The sequence below is a fragment of the Bidens hawaiensis genome, unplaced genomic scaffold (assembly GCF_021521415.1).
Source record: "Bidens hawaiensis isolate Kalapana, Puna unplaced genomic scaffold, B.hawaiensis_p1.1 tig00017381_1, whole genome shotgun sequence".
In the NCBI taxonomy this organism is placed as follows: Eukaryota; Viridiplantae; Streptophyta; class Magnoliopsida; order Asterales; family Asteraceae; genus Bidens; species Bidens hawaiensis.
In genome coordinates, this window is record NW_027492633.1 from 161,641 (window position 1) to 185,579 (window position 23,939).

The 23,939-nt window shown below is 37.4% G+C and overlaps 2 protein-coding genes across 2 annotated transcripts; both read left to right on the plus strand.

Annotated features, from left to right (window-relative positions):
• Window positions 1-1,727: 1,727 nt before the first annotated feature.
• LOC143553837 (putative serine/threonine-protein kinase PBL8) lies at window positions 1,728-10,179 on the plus strand. Its single transcript, XM_077043739.1, has 6 exons — window positions 1,728-1,892; window positions 2,018-2,361; window positions 2,454-2,589; window positions 8,600-8,736; window positions 8,854-8,977; window positions 9,626-10,179. Exons 1-6 carry the CDS (start codon window positions 1,838-1,840, stop codon window positions 10,117-10,119), a joined length of 1,290 nt encoding a protein of 429 aa, XP_076899854.1. The 5' UTR covers window positions 1,728-1,837; the 3' UTR covers window positions 10,120-10,179.
• A 4,891-nt stretch (window positions 10,180-15,070) lies between these two features.
• Window positions 15,071-18,614, plus strand: LOC143553816 (uncharacterized). Its single transcript, XM_077043717.1, has 6 exons — window positions 15,071-15,183; window positions 15,368-15,495; window positions 15,847-15,950; window positions 16,045-16,132; window positions 18,246-18,307; window positions 18,383-18,614. Exons 1-6 carry the CDS (start codon window positions 15,071-15,073, stop codon window positions 18,533-18,535), a joined length of 648 nt encoding a protein of 215 aa, XP_076899832.1. The 3' UTR covers window positions 18,536-18,614.
• Window positions 18,615-23,939: the final 5,325 nt, after the last annotated feature.

Consider the following 23,939-nt stretch of genomic DNA (forward strand, 5'->3'; position numbering starts at 1 on the left):
CGATCCTCATTTGAGCGCTTTTGCCCGAATACTAGAAGCCAAAGTCACAAATTGTAGCTGCTTGATATTATAGTTTAATTAATCAATTGACTTGTCGATCAATATGAATTATAATAATCACTAATCAAGTCAAGAGATGCGAGGGTGCACATTTGTTTGAGTGTATTATGATCTTCAGGGCGAAGCCCCTAGCTAACGAGGGTTCAAAGGGCAACACCTCTTGTACAACGTCCACGGGGTGGCAGCCCCTGGCACGGTCTTGCAAGAAATAAAGTCACTGCCAGAGGTACGGAAAATATATCTAGACCTAAGGATGAACGTATTCAGTACCGGTACCTATTCGGTGCCGTTGGTACCAAGTTTTGAGTTTTCGATGTCGGCATGGTACTGTTACGGGCGTATGCCACAGTGGTATTTCCCGAATATTGCACGGAATACTGATACAAAATATTTCCAAATTTTGGGATCAAGATAATTAATCAACATAATATTTCTCTCTGCAATCAACGTAATTAATCAACCATGACAATTAAAAAGATAAAAAAGTTAATTTATTTTTATAATTTCTTTCTACTCTCTTGATTTATTCATACACATACAATTACTCCATACACTTAAGCTTCTTTCAACTCAATTTACCCACATCTTCAATCATCTACATAGCTTTATACCCATTAAACGCACACCTCTCGTCGTAGCATGCGCTAGCTTAATTAGTTGATGTTGGTGTTGGGCTTGCATGCGAAAGGTGGTGGGCTCAAACATGTCGTTCGTTTTTTATTTTGTTATTCCAATCATCTGTAAACTTTTGCTAACTGAGCTCAGCAAGAATAGCGTAGTGGGCCAAGACGTGAACTGGGCCTTAACCACCAAGATCCATTGTGTATTGTTAAGTTTGTGTCATGTTTCTTTTTATGTGTTCCGACTTTTTTCTTATTTTGTTGAAAAAAAAATAGTTTGCAAACTTAATTCTAAAATCTCATAAACAAGCCATGAGGTCAAGGGAGGGGCTTGGTGGAGGAGGTTTAACTCCGATAAGAATGACTTCACAAATTATAAGACGTATATTTGCTTTTAACTAAAACCAGACAAGTGCCCGCACGATACGGCGAGGAACATAAACATGCATGTTGGGTTTCACACATACTCATTCGAATGTTTTTGGTTTCCACTATACTTTTCGGGCTAAGTCTTTCTTTTCCTTACCATATATAAGCTTATGTAATATTTTACTTAAAAAATCTAAAAATTGACGAAAGGTAGTAATTACTAGAGGTTAGAAAATCAACCGGTTAATCGAACCGACCCAAAAACCGAACCGAAACCGAAGTTTGAAACCGATTATGTAGAAATCGGTTTGAAACCGGTTAACTGAACCGAAACCGGCCAAAACCCGAATAGGTCAAAACCGATCACAACCCGAACCAAAACCGATCATAAACCGGTTTTGACTTTTATTGACCAACAGTATATTCCAAACCAGTTTTGAGTTTTAAACCAGTTTGTGCACATCTAGTAATTAATAACCCAAGTAGACAATATAGAAAAGAGAAGGGGTGTTATATGTAACTTGACGATGATAACGAAGGAAAGAGGTGGAAACCAACCAAGCCAGTGACTTTGTTTGTAGTCAAGTCACAGTAGTAGCCACCCACTGATACTGGCCGACACCGTCTTTCCTCCACCGCTAACCACCTTCCACTACCACAGCACAACCCTAACCACTACACCACCTCCGGTACCATCGTCGGCACCGGAGAACCACAACGAACTGAGCTCCGGCTAATAATGAGATACTGTGCGATTCACTCATCCACGTCATCCGCATTCAAACAGTATGGGTAATTGCGGCACTCGCGAAGAATCCGCCGTCGTTTTAGACGCTCATCAAGGTTTCATTTCACCTTCATTATTATTATTTAATATTATTATTTACTTTCAGCTTAACTTTCAGATCTAGCTCACCTTTTGTATTAATATCTTGTTAAGAACGGTTATTTAATATTTAATTTAACAGTGAATCAGCTGCAATCGGTGTCCGGTAAAAATCAGGGTTTGGAGAAGAAGCACAGCCGGTCAATTTCGGATCTGAGTGATCCGTCAACGCCGCGTAATAATTTAAACGTTATTGAGGATTTGAGGAATAACTCGTTGTTGTATACTCATGTGATTGCTTTCACTTTGTTTGAGCTTGAAACTATTACCAAAAGCTTTAGGTCTGATTATATATTAGGTGAAGGGGGTTTTGGAACTGTTTATAAAGGCTATATTGATGAGAATGTGAGAGTCGGTCTCAAATCGCTTCCGGTTGCGGTTAAGGTTCTCAATAAGGAGGGACTTCAAGGCCACAGAGAATGGCTTGTAAGTTCCTCCGTCTTTGGTTCTGTATATCCAATAATGTACAATTATACTCGCGGTTTTAGTTGATATGAGTAATGGTGTTTTGTGTGCAGACCGAAGTTAATTTCCTTGGTCAGCTAAGACATCCTAATTTGGTGAAGTTGATTGGATATTGCTGTGAAGATGATCACAGATTGCTTGTTTACGAGTTTATGTTTCGTGGAAGCCTTGAAAATCACCTCTTTCGAAGTATGAACTCTCCTTTTGTGAACTATAGTTTGCTAACAACTGTATGCTAGTGGTAGTTTACTAATATCATTTTTATTTACTTATGTATGCCTGTATGGTTGTTACTCTGATTCTCTTAGCTACATATTATGTTATATGAAATACTATAATTTGCACGTCGAAAAAAGGTTTAATGGAGTTGAGGGTTTCAGTGGGAGCACCTCACCCTCTCTATCCATTAGGATAGATGAAAGGTTTTTCCTCATCCAACTGTCCTTGGACACCACCCATAGCTTTTTGCCAAGGCCGTCTCCGAGAATCGTGAAAAAGTTTTGGGCTGAAGGCGAAAACAAAAGTTGGGCCTCAAATTAGTTGAGTAATTGGGTTTAAACATTAAGAATGCATATTTTTTTTTTTCAAAAAAATATATATATTTCGGGCCTATCGGGGGGTCGGGCCAGGGTCAGTCGACCACCCAGCCCTGCTTCATAGCCGGCACTGGCTTTTGCTATGAATGGGATTTCTACTGGGTATGCTTGTGATACTGGTTAACAAAATTCCACTTTCCTTCTAGCTTTGGTGCTGCATGATTAGTATCTAGCATCATTAGCCGTGCTAGTTGTAACCTTTGGGTTCGGGCTCAAGCTTGTTCAAGCTCAGCTGCATTCAAGCTTTTAGCGAGCCGATCTCTAGTATTTCACGAGTGGCTTGACTAGTTTACACCCCTAGTTTTAATGTATATCTTCTAGACTATGTGATACGGGTCACGACCTAGAACTCGGCCCGAGCGAGAACGCAGCCGACCCGTTGAATGAACCGGATCCGAGATACGACTCAGGGGGGGGGGGGGAATCTGGATATGCAACAAAGTGAAGACCAAGTTGGATCATTATCTATTTTATTTTGTTTCTGTTTTGTATTTGAATTTCAAACTAGCTTTATTTGTGGTTTTTATCCTTATTTGTTTAGCTCGTACTTATCTCTAGGTTGGGTCTTTAAAACACCCTGGAGAACCATCTTTTAGTTGATTGATTTTTATTTTGAAGAAGTATTATTAAAGTTTCTCGTTCTTTTCATTGTTCTTCGTTCACTATCTTACTCGAACCGTATCAAGTGGTATCAAAGCCTGATACTATGGCCAGCCGCGTGTACAATACTCGCAGCACCAACCGCAGAGGCGGTGGTCGAGGTCCGATTGGCCAGCCACGGGATGACCGAGATGATGAAATCGAACGACTGCAACAACGAGTTCAAGAACTAGAACTGCAACTGGAGGAACGACAAGAGGAAACGGAATCAGACATCTTCGTCAGGGACGATGATACTGAGACCGAAGAGAATCCTTTTGGTCGCCTTCCGCGCCAACGAGATCAAGATTTCTACCTGGAGGATCCATTGAGGAGTCTGGGTTTACAGGTAGAAATTCCTGAATTCGAAGGTAAGACTCAACCAGACGAGTTCATCGAATGGTTGAGTACGGTCGAACGGATCTTTGAATTGCGAGCGATACCAGATCGTCTCAAAATCAAAGTCGTAGCAATCAAGTTTACCAAATATGCGTCTCTATGGTGGGACCACGTCAAGATGAAAAGGGCCCAATTGGGAAAATCCAAGGTGAAGTCAAGGGCAAAATTAAAAAAACTGTAACAAGCAAAATTTCTCCCAATCAATTACAGGCAAGAAGCTTTTATTGAATATCACAATCTGAAACAAGAAGGTTTGACAGTGGCTGAGGTCATTGCCGAGTTTGATAAGTTACGTATGCGGTGTTCAGCGGATGAAGAAGATGAACAAGTAATCGCTCGATTCCTTGGGGTGTTAAAACCTGAAATTGCTGATGTAGTTCAACTACAACAATATTGGTCTTTTACGGATGTGTGTAACTTGGCTCTAAAGATCGAAAAACAACTCCGTAATAAATCGAAGGGGATCCAGACCACTCGGTCTACCCCACCAGCTCGATCGACACCAAACCCAAGTACCCGAGTCACACCAAACCAGGTTCGAATTGACACCACTCCGGCCAGTGGGTCAAGTTCAGGGGGCACACGTATTGTCCGATGTTATAAGTGTCAAGGTATGGGACATTATGCCTGAGACTACTCCAACAAACACTTAGTGTCCCTAGTTGATGACCCGATGCCTCGGTATGACACGGATGGAGAAGGCGATAATTCCCACGGGGAGGAGGTTATTCAACCTGATCGAGAAGCATTGGTGGTTCAAAGAGTTCTTAACGCCTCCATGTTGAAAGGTACTGATGATACACTTTGGTTGCGTAATAACATCTTCCGAACAAAGTGCACTACCAAGGGAAAAGTTTGCATGGTCATAATCGATGGCGGAAGCTGTGAAAATATGGTAGCAACTCACATGGTTGAGAAGTTGGGTTTACAAGTCGAGCAACATCCGGAACCGTATCAGCTAACATGGCTTAAAAAAGGTAATATTGTAAAAGTTAATCAACGGTGCCTAGTAAACTTTTCGATTGGTGACAAGTACGCCGATGAAGTATGGTGTGAAGTAATACCGATGGACGCATGCCATCTGTTGCTTGGTCGACCTTGGCAATATGATCGCCGGGCTAAACACGACGGGTTTCGCAACACGTATACTTTCAAGAAAGACGGTGTAAACATCACGTTAGCACCATTAGACGCTCGGGAAACAGCGACAACAGCTTTGGTACTTCCCAAATCCGAATTCCTAGACTACACCAGGATTACACCCGTCCCGCTCCTCTTCGCGCTTGTCATCACAGAAGTGAACGAAGCTATACCCAAAGCACCCATTCAGGTACACCCTCTTTTACATGAGTTTAAGGATGTTTTTCCAATCGATATTCCACCAGGTCTACCGCTCACAAGAGAAATACAACATTGTATTGACTTTTTACCGGGTGCTAGCATTCCGAATAAGCCCGCGTACAGAATGAATCCCAAGGAATATGGTGAACTACAACGACAGGTCACAGAATTGTTACAGAAAGGACTAATTCGTGAAAGTATGAGTCCTTGCGCTGTTCCGGCGTTACTCGTGCCAAAGCAAGGGGGCACGTACCGTATGTGCATTGATAGTCGAGCAGTCAATAAAATTACTATAAAATACCGGTTTCCTATTCCTCGATTCGACGATTTAATTGACCAGTTACACGGGGCCTCGATTTTTTCTAAGATCAATCTGCGTAGTGGCTATCACCAGATTCGACTACGCCCTGGAGATGAATGGAAAACGGCATTTAAAACTCGAGACAGACTATATGAATGGATGGTAATGCCGTTCGGGTTATCTAACGCGCCTAGCACATTTATGAGGCTCATGAATCACATCTTCAAACCTTTTATCCGGCGTTTTGTGGTCGTCTACTTTGACGATATCTTGGTGTTTAGTCGTGATCACCAACAACACCTACAACACCTTCGTGAGGTATTTCTTGTTCTCCGGGCTCAAAAACTTTATGCTAATCGAACAAAGTGCCACTTTTTGACAGATGAGGTCCTTTTCTTGGGCTACATAGTGTCGGGTAAAGGAATTCGGATGGATAAGTCTAAAGAAGAAGCAATCACCAGTTGGCCGACACCAACCACCTTACATGATGTACGTAGCTTCCATGGCTTGGCGTCGTTCTATCGCCTATTTATTCGGGATTTCAGTACCGTTGTTGCCCCAATTACTGAGTGCCTAAAGGGCACTAAATTCACATGGACAGAGGCTGCCCAACGAGCCTTTGACGAATTATGTTTACGGGTCACTACAGCCCCGGTTTTGGCATTACCAAATTTCAGCATGGTGTTTCAAGTGGAATGTGACGCATCCGGCTCGGGATTGGGGGTGTTCTTAGCCAAGGTGATCGTCCCATCGCTTTCTTTAGTGAGAAGTTAAATGATACACGGAGGCGGTATAGCACATATGATAAGGAGTTTTATGCTATCATTCGGAGTCTCGAATATTGGCGGCATTATTTGTTGCCAGCCGAGTTTATTTTGTTTTCGGATCACCAGGCACTCAAGTATATACAAGGGCAGGGCAAACTAAATTCACGACATGCCAAGTGGGTCGAACTCTTGCAAGAATTCTCGTTTGTAATCAAACATAAAGCTGGGTCTGCCAATACAGTCGCTGACGCCTGAAGTCGTCGCCATAGCGTGGTAACAATCTTGAAACTTCAGGTCAATGGACTTGAGTTATTTCGCCAACTGTACCATGACGATCCGACTTCACAGAGGCATGGAACACCCGTCCCGCCCGACCTTATCATGAATTCACTAAACATGACGGGTACTTGTTTCGCGGAACTAAAATGTGTGTTCCGCGTTGCTCTCTACGGGACTCAATTATTTTAGAAAACCATCAGGGTGGTTTGGCTGGGCATTTTGGACGGGATAAAACATTGGGGTTGATCAATGACCGATTCTATTGGCCTCGAATGGGGAAAGATGTCGCCCGACTCATTAAACGTTGTCATACTTGTAGGGTCGCCAAAACCCGCCATACGAACGCGGGGTTATACACACCGCTACCTGTTCCAAATGCCCCATGGGAAGATGTTAGTTTAGATTTTGTTATGGGATTGCCCCGCACCCAACGCTTGAAAGACTCGATTATGGTGGTGGTGGACCGATTCTCTAAAATGGCTCATTTTGTTCCATGTGCAAAAACGTATGATGCGAGCAACATTGCACGGCTATATTTCTCTGAAATCGTTCGATTGCATGGAATTCCTAAAACTCTAACATCGGATCGTGATGTTAAATTTGTTAGCCACTTTTGGCGTACCTTGTGGAAGCGACTCGGGTCAAAACTACAGTTCAGCAGTTCGCACCATCCCCAGACAGACGGGCAGACAGAAGTAACAAATCGAAACCTTGGTAACTTGCTCCGTAGTTTTATAGGTAATAATCCTAAACAGTGGGATATGATACTAGCTCAGGCTGAATTTGCTTACAACCGTTCAAATCATGGTTTAACAGGGAGGAGCCCATTCTTTGTGGTGTACGGACGTAACCCGTTTACCCCGTTGGACCTTACCCCGCTGCCAGATGCTACTCATTTTAGTGAGGATGGAGCCGACCGTTCTGATCAGATTAAAGAAATTCACAAGCAAGTTCGTGATCAGATCATCAAACATAACTTGCAGTACCAAACTCGGGCTAATTTGCATCGCCGTAAAGTTGTGTTTAAGGAAGGAGATTTAGTGTGGATCCATTTGAGACGAGAACGTTTTCCTGCTGGTAGGTTTGGTAAGCTGCAGCCACGTGCTGATGGTCCATTTCGAGTTCTGAAACGTATTAACGACAATGCCTATAAGATTGATCTACCAGGTCATTATAATGTGTCTGCCACTTTCAATGTCGCCGATTTAGCACCGTATGTGTCCGAAACTGATGATAGTCTTGAACCTCGGACGAGTCCTTTTCAAGATGGGGAGGATGATACGGGTCACGACCTAGAACGCAGCCGACCCGTTGAATGAACCGGATCCGAGATACGACTCCAGGGGAGGAATCTGGATATGCAACAAAGTGAAGACCAAGTTGGATCATTATCTATTTTATTTTGTTTCTGTTTTGTATTTGAATTTCAAACTAGCTTTATTTGTGGTTTTTATCCTTATTTGTTTAGCTCGTACTTATCTCTAGGTTGGGTCTTTAAAACACCCTGGAGAACCATCTTTTAGTTGATTGATTTTTATTTTGAAGAAGTATTATTAAAGTTTCTCGTTCTTTTCATTGTTCTTCGTTCACTATCTTACTCGAACCGTATCACTATGATTTTGTCATTAATGTAGTCCATCACTCCATCCACAATTAGGCCACGATAACCTTGATTTAAGCCTGGTTGAAAACTTTGTTTTTATTAACTTAGGGTTCTTAATTCTTAATGGTTTGGTGAGTGGGGATAGTGTGTAGTTTGTAGATAAACAAAGAATATTAAAACAGGCATCAAAGAGCCTTCAAACGCTTTAAATGTTTTTCTTGCATAGATTTTGTGTTTTCTTAACTTAATTGGAGTGCTTTATTGAGGTACTCAGAAACAAGTGCACCATTATCATGGTCAACAAGAATGATGATTGCTTTAGGGGCAGCAAAAGGCCTTGCCTTTCTTCACAATGCTGAACGACCTGTAATATATAGGGACTTCAAGACTTCCAACATTTTGTTGGACTCGGTATGTGGTTTTCACAATTGTGTAGTTATTTAACTTATTTTCTCATTTCTCATACCCTTTCTTTTATATTTAATTGTTCAGAATAGTTGTTTGATAATGGGAACTATGTATGTGCAGGATTATACAGCTAAACTATCTGATTTTGGTCTTGCAAAAGCGGGCCCACAAGGGGACGAGACGCACGTATCAACAAGAGTTATGGGCACCTATGGTTATGCTGCTCCTGAATATGTTATGACTGGTATAAATTTCTATATTTTCTGATAGCTTTGGTACATCATTTAACTCAAAATTGTTTTTATGTCAATAGAAAAGTTAACTAAATACATACATTTAAAGCTAGATTTATAATGAATTTCTAGCAACTGGTGCAGATATATTTGTACATAATAAAATATGCCATGTCAAATGAATATGAATATTATAATTGTGCATTTGACTTATTTAACACCGACTTCAGACCTTCAGTTCGTTTATTTTCTATATAGATATCGGTTTATCCAAATTCTATATTTTATATATAATTATTTTTTTGATAGCTGTAACTTGTAAGTTTTAATAATATTTACTCTGGTGACCATATATTTAAAATTTAGCATCCAAATGTCATTGGGGTTCAATCCTTGTTTTAATACATAACTTAGTCATTTGTTTTAAAATAATTAAAAAGCTTGGTTAAATGTTTATGATCTCTGGTTGTGTTTTATAAACTGCTGGTCAAATGTAGTAAATCAGTTAAACATGATATCGGTAAAAAGAAATTGGTTTAAGCCGTTTAATTTGTTTAAATACCTTGTATGATGTATTCAAATGCTTACGGTGTCCTGAATCATGTTTATTAAATTTATGCAATTTTTTAATCAAATTACTAATATTTAATACAATGCAGGACATCTTACCGCGAGGAGTGACGTATACAGCTTTGGAGTTGTTCTTCTAGAACTATTAACAGGAAAGAAATCTGTAGACAAAACAAGGCCCAGCAAAGAACAAAGCTTAGTGGACTGGGCCCGGCCCAAACTAAACGACAAAAGAAAACTACTCCAAATCATTGACCCAAGACTAGAAAACGAGTATTCGGTCCGAGGAGCCCAAAAAGCCTGCAGCTTAGCATATTATTGTTTAAGCCAGAACCCAAAAGCGAGACCGTTAATGAGTGATGTGGTGGAGACATTAGAGCCGTTACAAAGCAGCACCAGTTGTTCAAATGAAGTGTCGTTAGCCTCATCTTTAATTGGTGTGGGCCGGCCCATGGCTATGGGTAATCATCGGGCTTATCAGATGCACCATAAGTTTGTTCAGACTGTTGGGGCAGGGGCCGGTTGTAGGTCTGCTAACCCGAGTTGTTCTCCTGGACCGGCTGCTGCTTGCCGGGTTAGATGAGGAAATATGTGAAGTGTTATAACGTGTTAGTTTGTAAATTTTTGTTCTAAGTGTGTGTTTGTTTGTTTGGTTACTGATTGGGACTTGGAAGTGATGGTTGTACATGTTGATGTAGGTTGTGTTTTGAGATCTGTTGTTTTAAATGGCCTTTTGGTGGTTGTGTGAGTGTGAAACTGTCACTTGGTTTTTATTGCTTTAGTGCATCCTTTGTCAAATTTATTTGGAGAAAGGTTAAATTACCAAAATAAACATTTTGACAAAAAAAATTATCAAATTGAACATGGATCAAGTTAGTTTTCTTTTTAAACAGTTGACTTATGTTGACGGCTCATTCTCTCCTCGACAGGTGGCCAGGTTGGTGGTTTATTGGCAAAGATAAAACCTTAAACGCCAGTGATTTGGTGGGTTTAGAAGGTATTGGATAAATAGAAATTCGCCGTTCGAAAAAATAAAAATAAAAATCATTAAACTAGGTTATAATTATAAATTGAGCTTACAAAAATTCATAATATGCTAAATTTGTTTGTTTTCAAAAAATTATTTAAACAACATTTGCCACGTATTATATTTAAGTAACTATCAGTATCCATATATAAAATCTCGTAATCGTAATAGTATTGATTGACTATTAACATATATATTAAACTAGTTTGATCCTCCCGTGTAACGGTGTTTTATTCAAGTTTTTGTTTTAATCATTTATTATGTTATGATGATTTATTTTAATTTTTAAAGTAGTTTAGTTTTAATTTAATACATATATATTAGTTTTGTTATTATATTTTTTAGCATTTGAATTTTTTAAATTGAGATGTGTATGTTTTTTAGATTTTTAACGAACTAACATAAACAGACACGAGCATGTTGATTTTTTTAAATGAACAAACATGAACACAAATATTTGTCTAATGAAAAATGAGATGTTAATATAGTTGACAATGGTGGGTAGTATCGGAAGTTAACCGGCGATAGAAGATGATAGACCAGCAATAGAGAATACGTAAAGAAGATAAATTAAATTAGGGTTTAATGATAGTGTTTACCAATAAATGAAATCTTATAACCCATTTGAGAGCTATTAGGGTTTGGTAAGACCCATAACCCGTGTAAATTATTCTTTGATGTTTAAGAAGTTATTTCACAAATAAATTAGATATTATAACCCGTTTAGGAGTTATCCGGGTTTGGTGACCTGCAAAAATTATTGTTTGATTAAGAAAGAGTTTCATAAATATATGTTATGTTATAACCCATTTAAAGACTATCCAGGTTTGGTAAAACCCATACCCGTGAATTCGGGTAAAATGTATGAGAAATCTTCATTAAGAAATCAAGCAATCTGGTTGCTCTGGATAATGGGCGAAACAAACTGAGATTAAACCGAGAACCGAAGTACGAAACTGATTACATGTATTTTGGGTTTTAGCGGGCCGGGTCATCTCCATCTGTGAAAATCAGTATATCAATTCATACATACAGGTTCTAACCTAACCTAGCAATCTCCATCTGTCTATTGCATATCACATATTACATAACTAATATGTTTTCCGCTATGTGTGTGTTTGTGATTTTGAACGGTTTCTGACTGCTTACTTTTAATCAGATTAGGTTTACGATCTGTTTGAAATGTAAACTTGATTCAAACAGGTTTCTGTTTTTAACTTAGCTTTATGTTTTCATTATTGAACTTCATTTCAGTTTATGTTAATGATGATTATATTCGTTTCATATAATCACTAATTATCATACTTTATATCCCAATAAGTTATTACATATTAGGTCTTTTACCTCCAATTCATCTTCTTAATATTTAAATAATAAATAAATTACATACAAAAGAACATTTGTATATCACCAATAAAGTACAACCTTTGATATAAGAATAATAAGACTTTGATCCTGATAAAACTTGTAATATGAATGCAGAATATAATGCTTAATATTGATTTATAAAAGTTGTTAAGGTTCTGTATTTTATATTTGTAACTTGTAATATGAATATATTAAAAATGAAATGTTGATGCTTAACATTGATTTTTAGCAGTTATTAAGCTTGTGTATTGTATATCAATAAAATTTTGGTATTAAAAAATTACCTGCATTTGGTAAATAATGAAAATTAAAAGGCTGAAATTTATGAATTGTTCAGGGTATTTAAATAGTATATGTTTGTGAAGAAACACTAAATGACCCCGGCAGATTACGGATAATCTTAGGGTTAAGTAGATGTTTCCCACGAGGGTTAGGTCCGGCAAAGATGGTTGTTCTTCTCGACCTGCAAAACAGACACCGTGAGCTCGTCACTGAGAAGGGGGGGGGGGGTTCCTCCTTGTGACCACCCTCCGGCGTGAGAATCAGACTAGATTGCTCTGAATATAAGTGTATATTGAGAGAAATAGCTAGAGAGAAGATAAGATGATATAAGATAATGATATCGTTCCAAGGTGTTGGAGTATTTATAGCCGAAGGTAGGTTTCCAAGCAGGTACGGCCAGCTGTATAATATTCCTTTTTCCACCAACTACGGGCCATGTTCGTGCCACGATGGGAGTTGGTGGGTAGGCAGCGGCTGATAGTGACATTTTGTACTGGAGCGTGCTCCTCCTGGTACTATTGTCTGTGAGCTGTCACCCTGTGATTGGTTCATGGGTCGCTTTAGTCAGATCTTGTCTATTTGTCCATATCCTGGTAGGTATAGTACAAAAGATCTTCTGGAAGCGTACGGACTGGCTCTTTTGGGCGGGAATATTCCCGCCTTGCTCATTCCTTCTTCAGGTGACATTACTGAAGTATTTAGTGCCTTATGCGTGTAGCTTTACTGTTAGTGCGGGTAGCCTTCCCTCATGGCTTGCATCCGCAGCTGCGGGAACAGGCGGGGTACTGTACCACTGGGAGGCTTTCCTGCGGGAACAGCTGGCTTACTGCGTGTAAGGTCTTCATCTCTCTGAGCATGGTGGGTCCTGCGGAACCAGTTGATCTTTGCGCAGACGTACCTCTAAGGTGTGTCTTGCGGGTCCAACTGGGCTTTGCGGGGACCTACCTCTTCTGTTTGAATCCTAAATTATGAGATACATCTTTTCATGTTTGCATTTTACTGTTAATGACGTCTTCTTAGTATCAATAGCTTTTTGTGGAATATTTCTATGGCTTTTGTTAAAGATGTAATCTTTTAAGGATGTTCGTTACAATTCATATAGAATACTTTGTTGGGTCTCCGTACTGATGTTAACAGTAACCACTTTTTGATGTTTTTGAGGTTAGTTATGTCTAAGACCATAATATTTATCAATAGGGAAGCTGAATTTACTTGCACAGATGCACAATTTCTGGTTTGGAATTTGGCATTTGCTTGATGTTTGGTTTTTCTCAGCTAAATTGATCGTTGTGTCATGATCTGAATCTTATCTGTTGCCTTGAAGCTACAGGGTTGGAAAAATATGTCATTACTAAATGAGGTAGGTTTTACATATAGGATCATGATGATTATTGGCTGAGCAAAGCATAAGGGCATTATGGCAACTTCATGTTTTGATAAAAAAGAGCAAAGGGAGTAGAGAAGTGGAAGATATAAAATGGTGTTGTAGGCTTGTAGCAACATATAAAAAAACTCTGGTAATTATATTTAATCCCCGTGGGTAGGATAATCAATATAGAATTACCTCTTTGTTATTTTACTTTCTAATAGCCGAACAAAATGGAATTTTGAGTGCTATCAGTGGTTATTGTAATTATGGTAGATTAATGCATCGATAGTTATTTTTATTTTTAAGTATATAAATTATGGTTAGGAAGTAGAATCTACATGGGATGTTATGAAAAATTGTTGTATGAGACAAATAAACATGATTATACTTTTTTTACTCTAAATTTGTTGTATCAGTAGTTATATGTAATTTTATGGTATGAGTCGAGAATGTTTTAGTTATTTATATTATTATTATTAACAATTTGCTTTTCAATCATGGTACTCGAGATAGGGGAGAGATTCATTTGACTTGAACTTAGCCATGTAAATGCTTCTTTTTTCAAGTAGCGTAAAACAAAAAAACAAAAGTCAACATATGAATTTTGTGGGTCATGTAATTTACAGTAGATTCTAAAAGTTTGCTTCAAGCAAAATAATACACAATAAAACCATTTTGGATTGGAAAAGGCATATTATGTTGCCTTTTCAATCTTAAAACATGACTTTTTAAAAGTCAAAAGATGACTGTTTTTTTAGATTGTAATGTGTGACATGTAATTTACACTAAATTTTTCAATCTCACAAAGATGGGTATTAGAGACAATGACGGAAGTTATTTTAGTTTCAATTTGCATATCATGAAAATTATGTTGAAAAACTTTTTTTTGTACCCCAAAACAACTTTTAAGTTCCTTTTTTCTTTCTTTCAAATGACAAATTTAGTGTTTTACCCAACTCATTAAGTCTAAACAAAGTTATTGACTAGCTTTTCGGTGGGCTCAATTGGTTATTATGATCTCGGTTTTAACTTGCTTGCTCTTTCTTCAGGTCGAGGACAACACTATCGGGTTTTGTACTATCCCAGTGGTATGCATTTTCATTCTTTTGTTTTGGCGTTTTCATTTTGTTACCCCTAATTTTATAAATAATAAATTTTCTTTGTTATTGGTTCAATAGATCTTGCATCAAACGATTTAGTATTCAACATGAACAAGGAGAATTTGAATATGCACTTGAATGATAATATTTCTAAATTCATAATGTTATATGGTTTTTTTACCCATTTATTTATATGTATTTCTTAATTTTAGTCTATGAATAGAAAATGTTTGTAATTATATACAAATTTTGTAACGTAACATGTTTGTTTGATTTTATATTTACCAACCCGGGTTCTAACCTAGTATATATAATAAAAGAATAAGTAGATATAAGCCGGCTCGTTTGATGATTGTTGTTTTGTTTGCCTATAGGGAATCGAAGGAAGATGGTGTTCTACTTCAAAGCGAGGTCAGAAGCTGGAGACTACACCATCTTCATGGGTCTTGACAAGTTTGAGAACGAAGAGCTCATCAAATACGGTTTCCCAGAAGACATTTGGTTCGTAATTTTATTCCATTTATTTATTAAAACATAACATAACATCTCTAGTAGCTACCCAGAATGATGAGATAGGAACTCTAGTAGCTAAAGACTTTTAAATGTGTGTGTTTTTTAATCACTACCAGCAGCCAGCTTATATGATATGTAGTTTTTCATACATGGTTCTTTTTTTCTAGTGCAGGTTCCATGTGGATAAAATGTCTTCTGCTCACGTGTATGTGAGGCTACTTAAAGGTCAGACAATTGATGACATCTCCGAAGGCCTTCTTGAAGATTGTGCTCAGCTTGTCAAAGCAAATTCCATTCAAGGCAACTCCATATCACTTTATCTTTTAAAAAATATTTTTGTTTACCTTCATCCTTAGTCTATTACAAAAAAATGTGCTTACAATATAAACCAGGTTTGATTCAATATTTTTGACTGGTCAAAACATCTTGTGCTACTGAATAATATATTAGATTAATGATATGTGTTACTAATAGTAGCAACTTAGAAAGTTGTAAACACATATTTTGTGTGCTTTTGACCAGTTAGCTAAAGTTTGTCATATTACTTGTATGACCATTTAGTGTTCAAAATTGACTCATATTCAAATAAATATGTGGGCCAGGCTGTAGAAACATGTGTGTATTTGCTGAATGTGGTCTTGTACATGGCAGGAAATAAAGTGAATAACATTGATGTTGTTTATACTCCTTGGCAAAACTTAAAGAAGACACCGTCTATGGATGTTGGTCAAGTTGGTTTCCACAACAATAAAGCGGTCAGTCAAAATTTCACACGTACACGTATTCTGTTTGTTTGATCCTTTGTTCTCTATTATTGATGTCTGTATGTATGTTTGTATGAATGTTCAGGTGCGCACTGTGAGAGTAGAGAAGCGGATAAACGAGGTTGTTAATAGGCTAAACCGCATGAAAGTTGAAAGAAACCCTGATCTGAAAGGTACTTTATTATCAAACTTGTAGGAAATCCGCGCTGCGGAGGGAGCATTGAATCGTTAAAAAATATTGGTGTCGAAACATTGATAAAAGAAAGCATGAGCTTTAAAGAACACGAAACCTAAATAACTGAAAAAAAATAACAATAAAGGAATAGAAAAAAAACATACAAAGCCAAAACGAAGACAAGGGCAAAAAAGTTAATATTCCAACTCCTCCAAATAATTTTTGACAGTTTGACTATATAGAGCCAAACAGTCTGTCATTGTATAAGCTGTAAAACGTAGCTAAAATCTGGTTTATTTTGGGTTGAATTCGATAAAAGGTAGTTAGATATCCTTACTCGTTTTTAGATATCCAAGTAAAACTTTTACAGCAGCATAGCCCATTGGAAATTTTAATATAACAAAGTTCTTGAGTTTAAATTGGTGTACAAAATAACACTGAGAGCACCCCAACAGTAACTTCTACAAAAAAAAATAATAATAAAAATTTAAAAGCAATCTAAATATCAATCATTAAAGGAGATTTCAGATTTACTTCCGAAGACGAAAATCGTGTTCCTCAAATCGATTGATTAGAGTGCCCCTTATGTTATCCCATAGCTGGTATTTTTTCAGTGAGAACCTGCAAAAGTCAACATAGCATTAGTGATATAGTCATCCTTATTACTGAAACTAATAAATAATGAATAAGACACAAAAGATACCATATGCTAGAGAATTCTCGCAAAATCAGATTCGCGCCTGATATACAGATTCCTTAATTTGACTTCCATGAGGTAGAGTTGTAAACGAGCCGAATGCAGGTTGGACTCGGTACGGCTCAAACTTGAACGAGCCCGGCTTGTTTATTTTAGCATGCTAAAAACTAGAGCTCAGCTCGTAAAAAGTTTGACCCAGCTTGTGGCTCGTCAAACCAGCTCGTTATTATTATTATTATATATATTTTTTCTTTAGTTTTAGTTTCTTTTACATGTACTCATATATATAAAAGATGATTTTTTTTGTTAACATACACGTACTTCAAAAGTTAAAAACTAAAGAATTTATAACATTGTATTTTGTTTGTTATTTCAATATATTTCATCATCATCATCATCATCGTACTTAGTAAATCCCACCAATAGCAAAGCTATGGTAGGGTTTGAGGAGGGTAAGATGTAGACAACCTTACCTCTACCCCATAGGAATAGAAAGGCTGCTTCTGGATCCCCAACTCGATAGTAGTTTTGCATCAAGCCTTGGACATAAGGCACATAGCACTCAACCATCAACTGATTGGTCCATGTATGGTTGTCTTTCGGCTATCAACGCCACCACATGATGCCTGATTAACCTTCCGCCACTTTTAACGTTATTTTCACGAAATTAGTTAAATAACTTCAAAACTAGTGCAATTTCACTTTTGCCCCCTGAGGGCCTACACATATATACATTATATGCACACACCACAAACAGGGCGATTTTCAATATATTTAAATGTATATATATACATATGTGTGTGTATCGAGCGAGCCAACAAGCCAGTTATAGGGCGAGCCACGATAACCGACTCGAGCTCGGCTCGTTTACAGACCAAGTAAAATCGGCTTGGCTCGTTTACAAGCAAGCTTTTTCCAAGTGAACTTCGAGCGAGCCGCGAGCTTTTTGAACGTCATATTGACCATGAAATAAGTCAAAACTAACAACCGTAAGGGGAAAAAAAGTTAAAGCTTTTTGAACGTCATAGGATAAAACCACCCATGTTCATGTTCATGTCCTTTCTGATCTCTGTCTAATAAAGTGAAAGGCAAAAGAGTAACATGAATTTTGAATCGGGATTCAGGGCTTTGTTTCACGTTATGCAATAGGTGGTCGTACTTCGAGCATAACATATTGTAAAATTCTTAAAGTTAAGAGTTTTGAGAAAATAACAGTTTTGCCCTTTCTATATGTATTTTAATACAATAAGTATATATATACTTATTCACAAAGTTTCATATATTTCCATTTTATTATAAATACATTTTATAAACTGAGGGACCATTATACCCTTCTTTTAATACTCTAAAGTCGCGTGTCCTAATGCAAGTCATAAGGTTGTTGTTATGCTAATTACATATTGTTGATGTCTAGCTGAGCGTGAATCGGTTAATGCGGCAGAAAGGGCAGAGAGGAAGCAGCTGCTGCGAGGCAAAGTGAGTATATACATACATCTATTAATTTTTATTATGTGTTTGTAATAAGTAAGATAGTAATTTATGTTGGAGCAGAAACGGCGAGAGGAAACGGAGAGGCTGGAAAAGGAGAGACAAGCAGAGGTGAGGAGCTACAAGAATCTGATGGTTGCCGACAAAATGACTTCCAATAAAGAGATTGCGTCGACCAACAAATCCTTGCAGGAACTTGAAGAGGACTTCATGTAAAACATCCATTAATCTATCTTCACAATACAACCAAAATCAAACCAAAGCGTCTTGAAAAAATGTTTCATAATCTATCTTGCTTTGTATGAATTTGCTCTTTGTTACTTGTTATAAATGATTGGTTTGTTTGAATCTTAAATTGACCATTGAAAGTGGCCTAAACAAACATAGACTGCACGCTTCCGAACAAACCCTCTGGCGTTTGTTCTTTCGTCCCTGTAGCCTGCAATTGAAACAACTATGTTTCTTAACACTGTTTCGATAATAAGATGTGCTCATGTGGATATGACAGATACAATATGCTCAAGTTTGTCATTTGAACAAATATTTTATGTAGACTGGATATTTGCAAAACTGTCTTTATTTAATTTTTTGGATTTAGCCTATGTGGCGGTGTAATTGTTTATTGAGCGTAAGGCGCTGTTCCATTTCGATGGGTGAGAAACAGAGGAGATTGATGGAGAACAATGATGTCATTGTTAGATCCCGACAGACCACAAAACGCATGCCAAATCCACAAATCATTTGAAGCAACGGCTTCGACCATGACCATTGGATAAGGATGATCACATCTCATATATTGGCCTCTCAACTCGGTAGTACACATTCTCCAAGTGAGATGTGTACAATCAAGGTTACCCAACATCCCAGGAAGGTGATGTCTTTGTGCATGTGCTTGATACAAAGCAACAATGTCGTGGCTAGTTGGTCTACGTAAATACTACTAAATACTCTTGGCTATATAAACTAACGACCCACATCACTGGAAAAACTGAAGCACGTGAGGTCCTTGCAAACATACATAAATACTCACAGGTAAAAAGTTGTTTAACGGCCGAAGTGCATTTTTGTGAGGCCGTAAAACTCTTTTTGTTCCTCGCGTCCGTATTCTATTGAAACCATTTGAAATTTTCTTCTATATCGGCTACAATTTTTAAAAATAAACATTTCGACAAACGAAACCTATCTAGGAGCATCTAAACATTTTGACACAAACATTTACCAAAATGAACATGGATCAAGTTAGTTTTCTTTTTAAACATTTGACTTATGTTGGCCTCGGGTTAAAGTGAGATGTGTTCAATGAGGAGTGTACCATGAATCTAAATCCTAAATTCAGTCTAATTCATTTTATGGTTTTATTACAAATTAACTAAAAATGTTTAGAATTCAAATCCATATTATTAAACTAGCCAATGGGTTGGTGGTCCATTGGCAAAGACAAAGCCTTTAAACGTCTTTGGTTTGGTGGGTTTAGGAGGTCTTACATTCAAGTCTCATAAACGACAAACGTTAAAAGAAATTTTCCGTTCAAAAAAAATATATCATTAAACTAGGTTATAAATCGAGCTTACAAAAATTCTTAATATGCTAAATTTGTTTATTTTCAAAGAATTATTTAAATAACATTTGCCACATATTATATTTAAGTAACCATCAGTATTCATATATAATCTCGTAATAGAATTGATTGATATAACATATATATTAAACCGAGAACCAAACTACCGAACTGATTTCATGTATTTTGGGTTATCGGGCCGGGTCACGATTTTGTCTTTGTTTATTGGCTCGATAGATGCTCACATATTTATATTTCTCATTTATTATTGTTATATGCGAGATTTATTAGGTATGCTTGTTGTGTCCTTTTACTGTTTTAGAAACACATTAATGGAAAGTGTTATCAGTTGGGAACTCAAATTAACTTTTTATGGTCGCAATTAATTATACATTTAACGACTACATAAATTCAACAAACCGACAATTAATTTTTAACAAAATTTACGTAAAATCTAATTTAGGTTATATTGACTCATTTAGTGCCATCATTCAAAGAATTTGTATATATTGATTCTTCGCCTCTCTTAATTGTGATATTTTTTGTCATGGCAGCCATGAAACACATTTCAACCAAAAAACTCTTTTTGTTGTTGCTCATCCTTAACATAATCAAACTAATAAGTTCAGGCAAGCCATCTTTGTTAATCTTGAGTTTTACACCTTAATTATATTATATCGAATTATTCTAGATTTGAATGGATTATCAAAGTGTATCTGGTTTTATGTTTTTTTCAATTATATGTCAAAACAATTATTATAAAACAAGCGGACTTTGAGAACACTTCTAACCTGTTCAACATACATGAAATCTATAGAAGAAAGCACGGCTGAAGATGCAGCGTCATTGCCCGTGCCTGTGCCAATTGGGGGGATCGAATACAGGACGTTGGCGGGTAATGGGTGGCTGGGAACGAAGTATAGTCCATTCAAGACATGCTATCAATGCAGGTGCTGTCTCGTGGCTTCCGATCCAAAAACCTGCTCAAACATGCCTTGCTGTTATAATATAAACTGTGCGCTTCCGAACAAACCCTCTGGCATTTGTTCTTTCGTCCCCATGGCCTGCAATTGTAACAACTGTGTTTCTTAACACTGTTTAGATAATAGATGTGCTCGTGTGCATGTAACAGATACAGTATGCTCATGTTTGTCATTTGAACAAGTATTATATGTTGACCGGGCATTTGCAAATCTGTCTTTACTTAATTTTTTGGATTTATGCTATGTGGTGGTATAGTTGTTTATTGATATTTTACTCCGTATACCTATTCTAATAAAGTAAAATAATTATAGACACGTGTCTGTTTGTGGTTAATCTTCACAATTGTGGTTAATCTTCACAATTTATTTTCCTCCAAAACTAATATATGTCATAGATAAATTATTATTCACTTTTCTTTTACACTTCATTAATTTTATATCAATAATATGATTCAAATCCATAAATCATTTGAAGCGACGACTTTGACCATTACTGTTGTATAAGGATGATCACCTCTCATATATTGGTCTCTCAACTCGGTAGCACACATTCTCCAAGTGAGATGTGTACAATCAAGGCTACCCAACATCCCCAGAATGTGATGTCTTTGTTCGTGTGCTTGATACAAAATGACAATGTCGTGGCTAGTCGGTCTACGTAAATACTCTTGTTGTCTAAACTAACGATGACATCCAAAAAAACTAAAAGGATTCACGCGAGGTCCATGCAAACATACATAAATACATATCGAAATTGTCTGGGGGGTCACCGGTAGCGAGTTGTTTAACGGCCGAAGTGCATTTTTGTAAGGCCGTAAAACTCTTTTTGTTCGTCGGGTCCGTACTCTTTTGAAACCTTTCGAACTTTTCTTCTATATCATCTACTATTTTCAACATAACGTTTCGACATACGAAGCCTATCTCGGAACATTTCTTCGGTGTATTTCGGGTTCTTGAGGAAGTAATCTTTCATTAGAACTTGGAATCATTTTTCGTGATCACGATCTACGAATATTCTTCTAGATGTGGCGGTATCTTCTTCTTCCGTTTGTCAGGCAAGATTATATAGAATTGGGATACTTCTATCCTTGGAGGATTCTTCGTCTTCGGGAGGAAAAGATACAAGAAGAAAATTCAAATTCATTTTTATGGTAGGAGTGAGTGTGTATGAATTTTATAAGAGTGAGTATAAAATTGGTTGGAGTAGAGTGACTGAGTGACTATAAGATTGGTTATTTTTAAAGAAAAATAAATAAGTAAATATAGCCGTTATTAACGGCTAGTCAAACGTGACTTTCATAAAAAAAAATGCTCGGATAAAACCAGTGGCGGACCCAGGATTTTTTGTCAATGGGGTCCCAATTTTTTCGGTTTACAAAATTTTTCGGGTCGGTCGTTATTCGGGTCGGGTCGAGGCGAGGAGCATAATAAAACACGGAACTATGGTGTCATTGGAAACGAGTAAGTAGAAAGAATCTAAATTAGAAACTAGATGAAACATACACTTTTAATTCATACCCGAAAAACATGAACGTAATCTATATATATGGTCTTACATAATTGACCAAAACATGAAAAAATAACTCTAACACAAATAAATGATTAATTATAATATACATACACAAGGTAAATAATAAAAGAATATGCAAAATCCATGTTAAAGCACAAATACCCTAACTGAATAACTAAGACTAGGATATTAAAAAAACAACAAAAAAAGGAGTATGGTGGGGCTTGAACCTACAACCTCTCACAAGTAAAACAAGGGACTTCCACTGCACCAGTTCAATCCTAATAGTATGGGTTCCAAGTATTAATTTTTTATGGGGTCCTTACAAAATTTAATATACCGTCTTCGGTGTCCCGGGACCCCGATCGGACCTATGTGGGTCCGCCCTTGGATAAAACTACCCCTCAAAATCTCACCATTGCAAGAGTCAGGGGGTGGCAACGGTGTTCACCGTGATGACAACCACTCGTGAGCCACTATCCGACCACGACTCACTCCACCCTAATTATAACTAACTTTTAAAAAAGAGTAAACTATGGTTTCCGTCCCTGTGGTTTGTCTAAATCTGCGGTTTTAGTCTAATAGTTCAAATTTGTGATTTTCGTCATTGTGATTTCATTTCACTTGCAATTAGACCCGAACACACTAACACCGTTAAGTTTGATCGTTAAACCCATTAGTGTGCCCCTCACATGAGGGGCATTTTTGTCCTTTTTTTCCCCGACTACACACCACCCCCTCCTGTGAGGTGGCGGGTTGGAGTTTAGTTTTGATGAAAAAGGACAAAACTGCCCCTTACGTGAGGGGTGTATTGATGGGTTTAACGACCAGACTTAACGGGGTTAGTGGGGTCGGGATTAGTTGCAAGTGAAATGAAACCACATGAACGAAAATCACAAATTTAAAATTATTTAACTAAAACCGCATATATAAACAAACCACATGAACAAAACTACAGTTCACTTTTTATAAAATAATAAAACTAGCTTCCATCCAACAATAATGGAAAAAGGAAGGATAAAAGTAAATAAATAAATAAGACAGAATTACAAATTTTGTCCTTTAAAATAAGACGAATTACGGTTCGTGTCCTTTTCTAAGTTTCCTTGCAGGCGGTGCACTTTAAACTTTTTTTTCCTATAAGTTTTGTCCTTTACGCTAACTGGGTTAGAAAAAGTCAGTTAAATCCCATCACGTGAGGCGCATGTGAGGGTACTTTTGTCCTTTCATATATCTCTGCAACTAAGCCCTGTATCACTCTCCCCCCTCCCTCTCAATCGAATCAATTCCCGGCGATTAAAAACCCGACAGTTAAACCCTAAACCCTCGTATCCGACTCGACTCAACAACCCGACAGTTAATACCTTAAATTGCACATCATTCTCAGAACTTAAACACGTAAGATGGATGATCCTCCTCCTCCTCGATTCTACATTCGTGAAGCTGATGAACAATCAAATGCTGATGCGTTTTATGGTAAGTTAAAACTTTAGGGTTTATAATTGGGTTTATTTAACTAACAGCTGTTTAATCTTGTTTGTGTAGTAAATAATCCACATTTGTTCACGA

Excerpts from the sequence above, each read along its gene's own strand:
- LOC143553837 (XM_077043739.1), top strand. The coding sequence starts at position 1,838 with ATGGGTAATTGCGGCACTCGCGAAGAATCCGCCGTCGTTTTAGACGCT. Across the intron at positions 2,362-2,453 it reads AAGGCCACAGAGAATGGCTT|ACCGAAGTTAATTTCCTTGG; the intron begins GTAAGTTCCTCC and ends TTTTGTGTGCAG. Across the intron at positions 8,978-9,625 it reads TCCTGAATATGTTATGACTG|GACATCTTACCGCGAGGAGT; the intron begins GTATAAATTTCT and ends AATACAATGCAG.
- LOC143553816 (XM_077043717.1), top strand. The coding sequence starts at position 15,071 with ATGGTGTTCTACTTCAAAGCGAGGTCAGAAGCTGGAGACTACACCATC. Across the intron at positions 15,184-15,367 it reads GGTTTCCCAGAAGACATTTG|GTTCCATGTGGATAAAATGT; the intron begins GTTCGTAATTTT and ends TTTCTAGTGCAG. Across the intron at positions 18,308-18,382 it reads AGCAGCTGCTGCGAGGCAAA|AAACGGCGAGAGGAAACGGA; the intron begins GTGAGTATATAC and ends ATGTTGGAGCAG.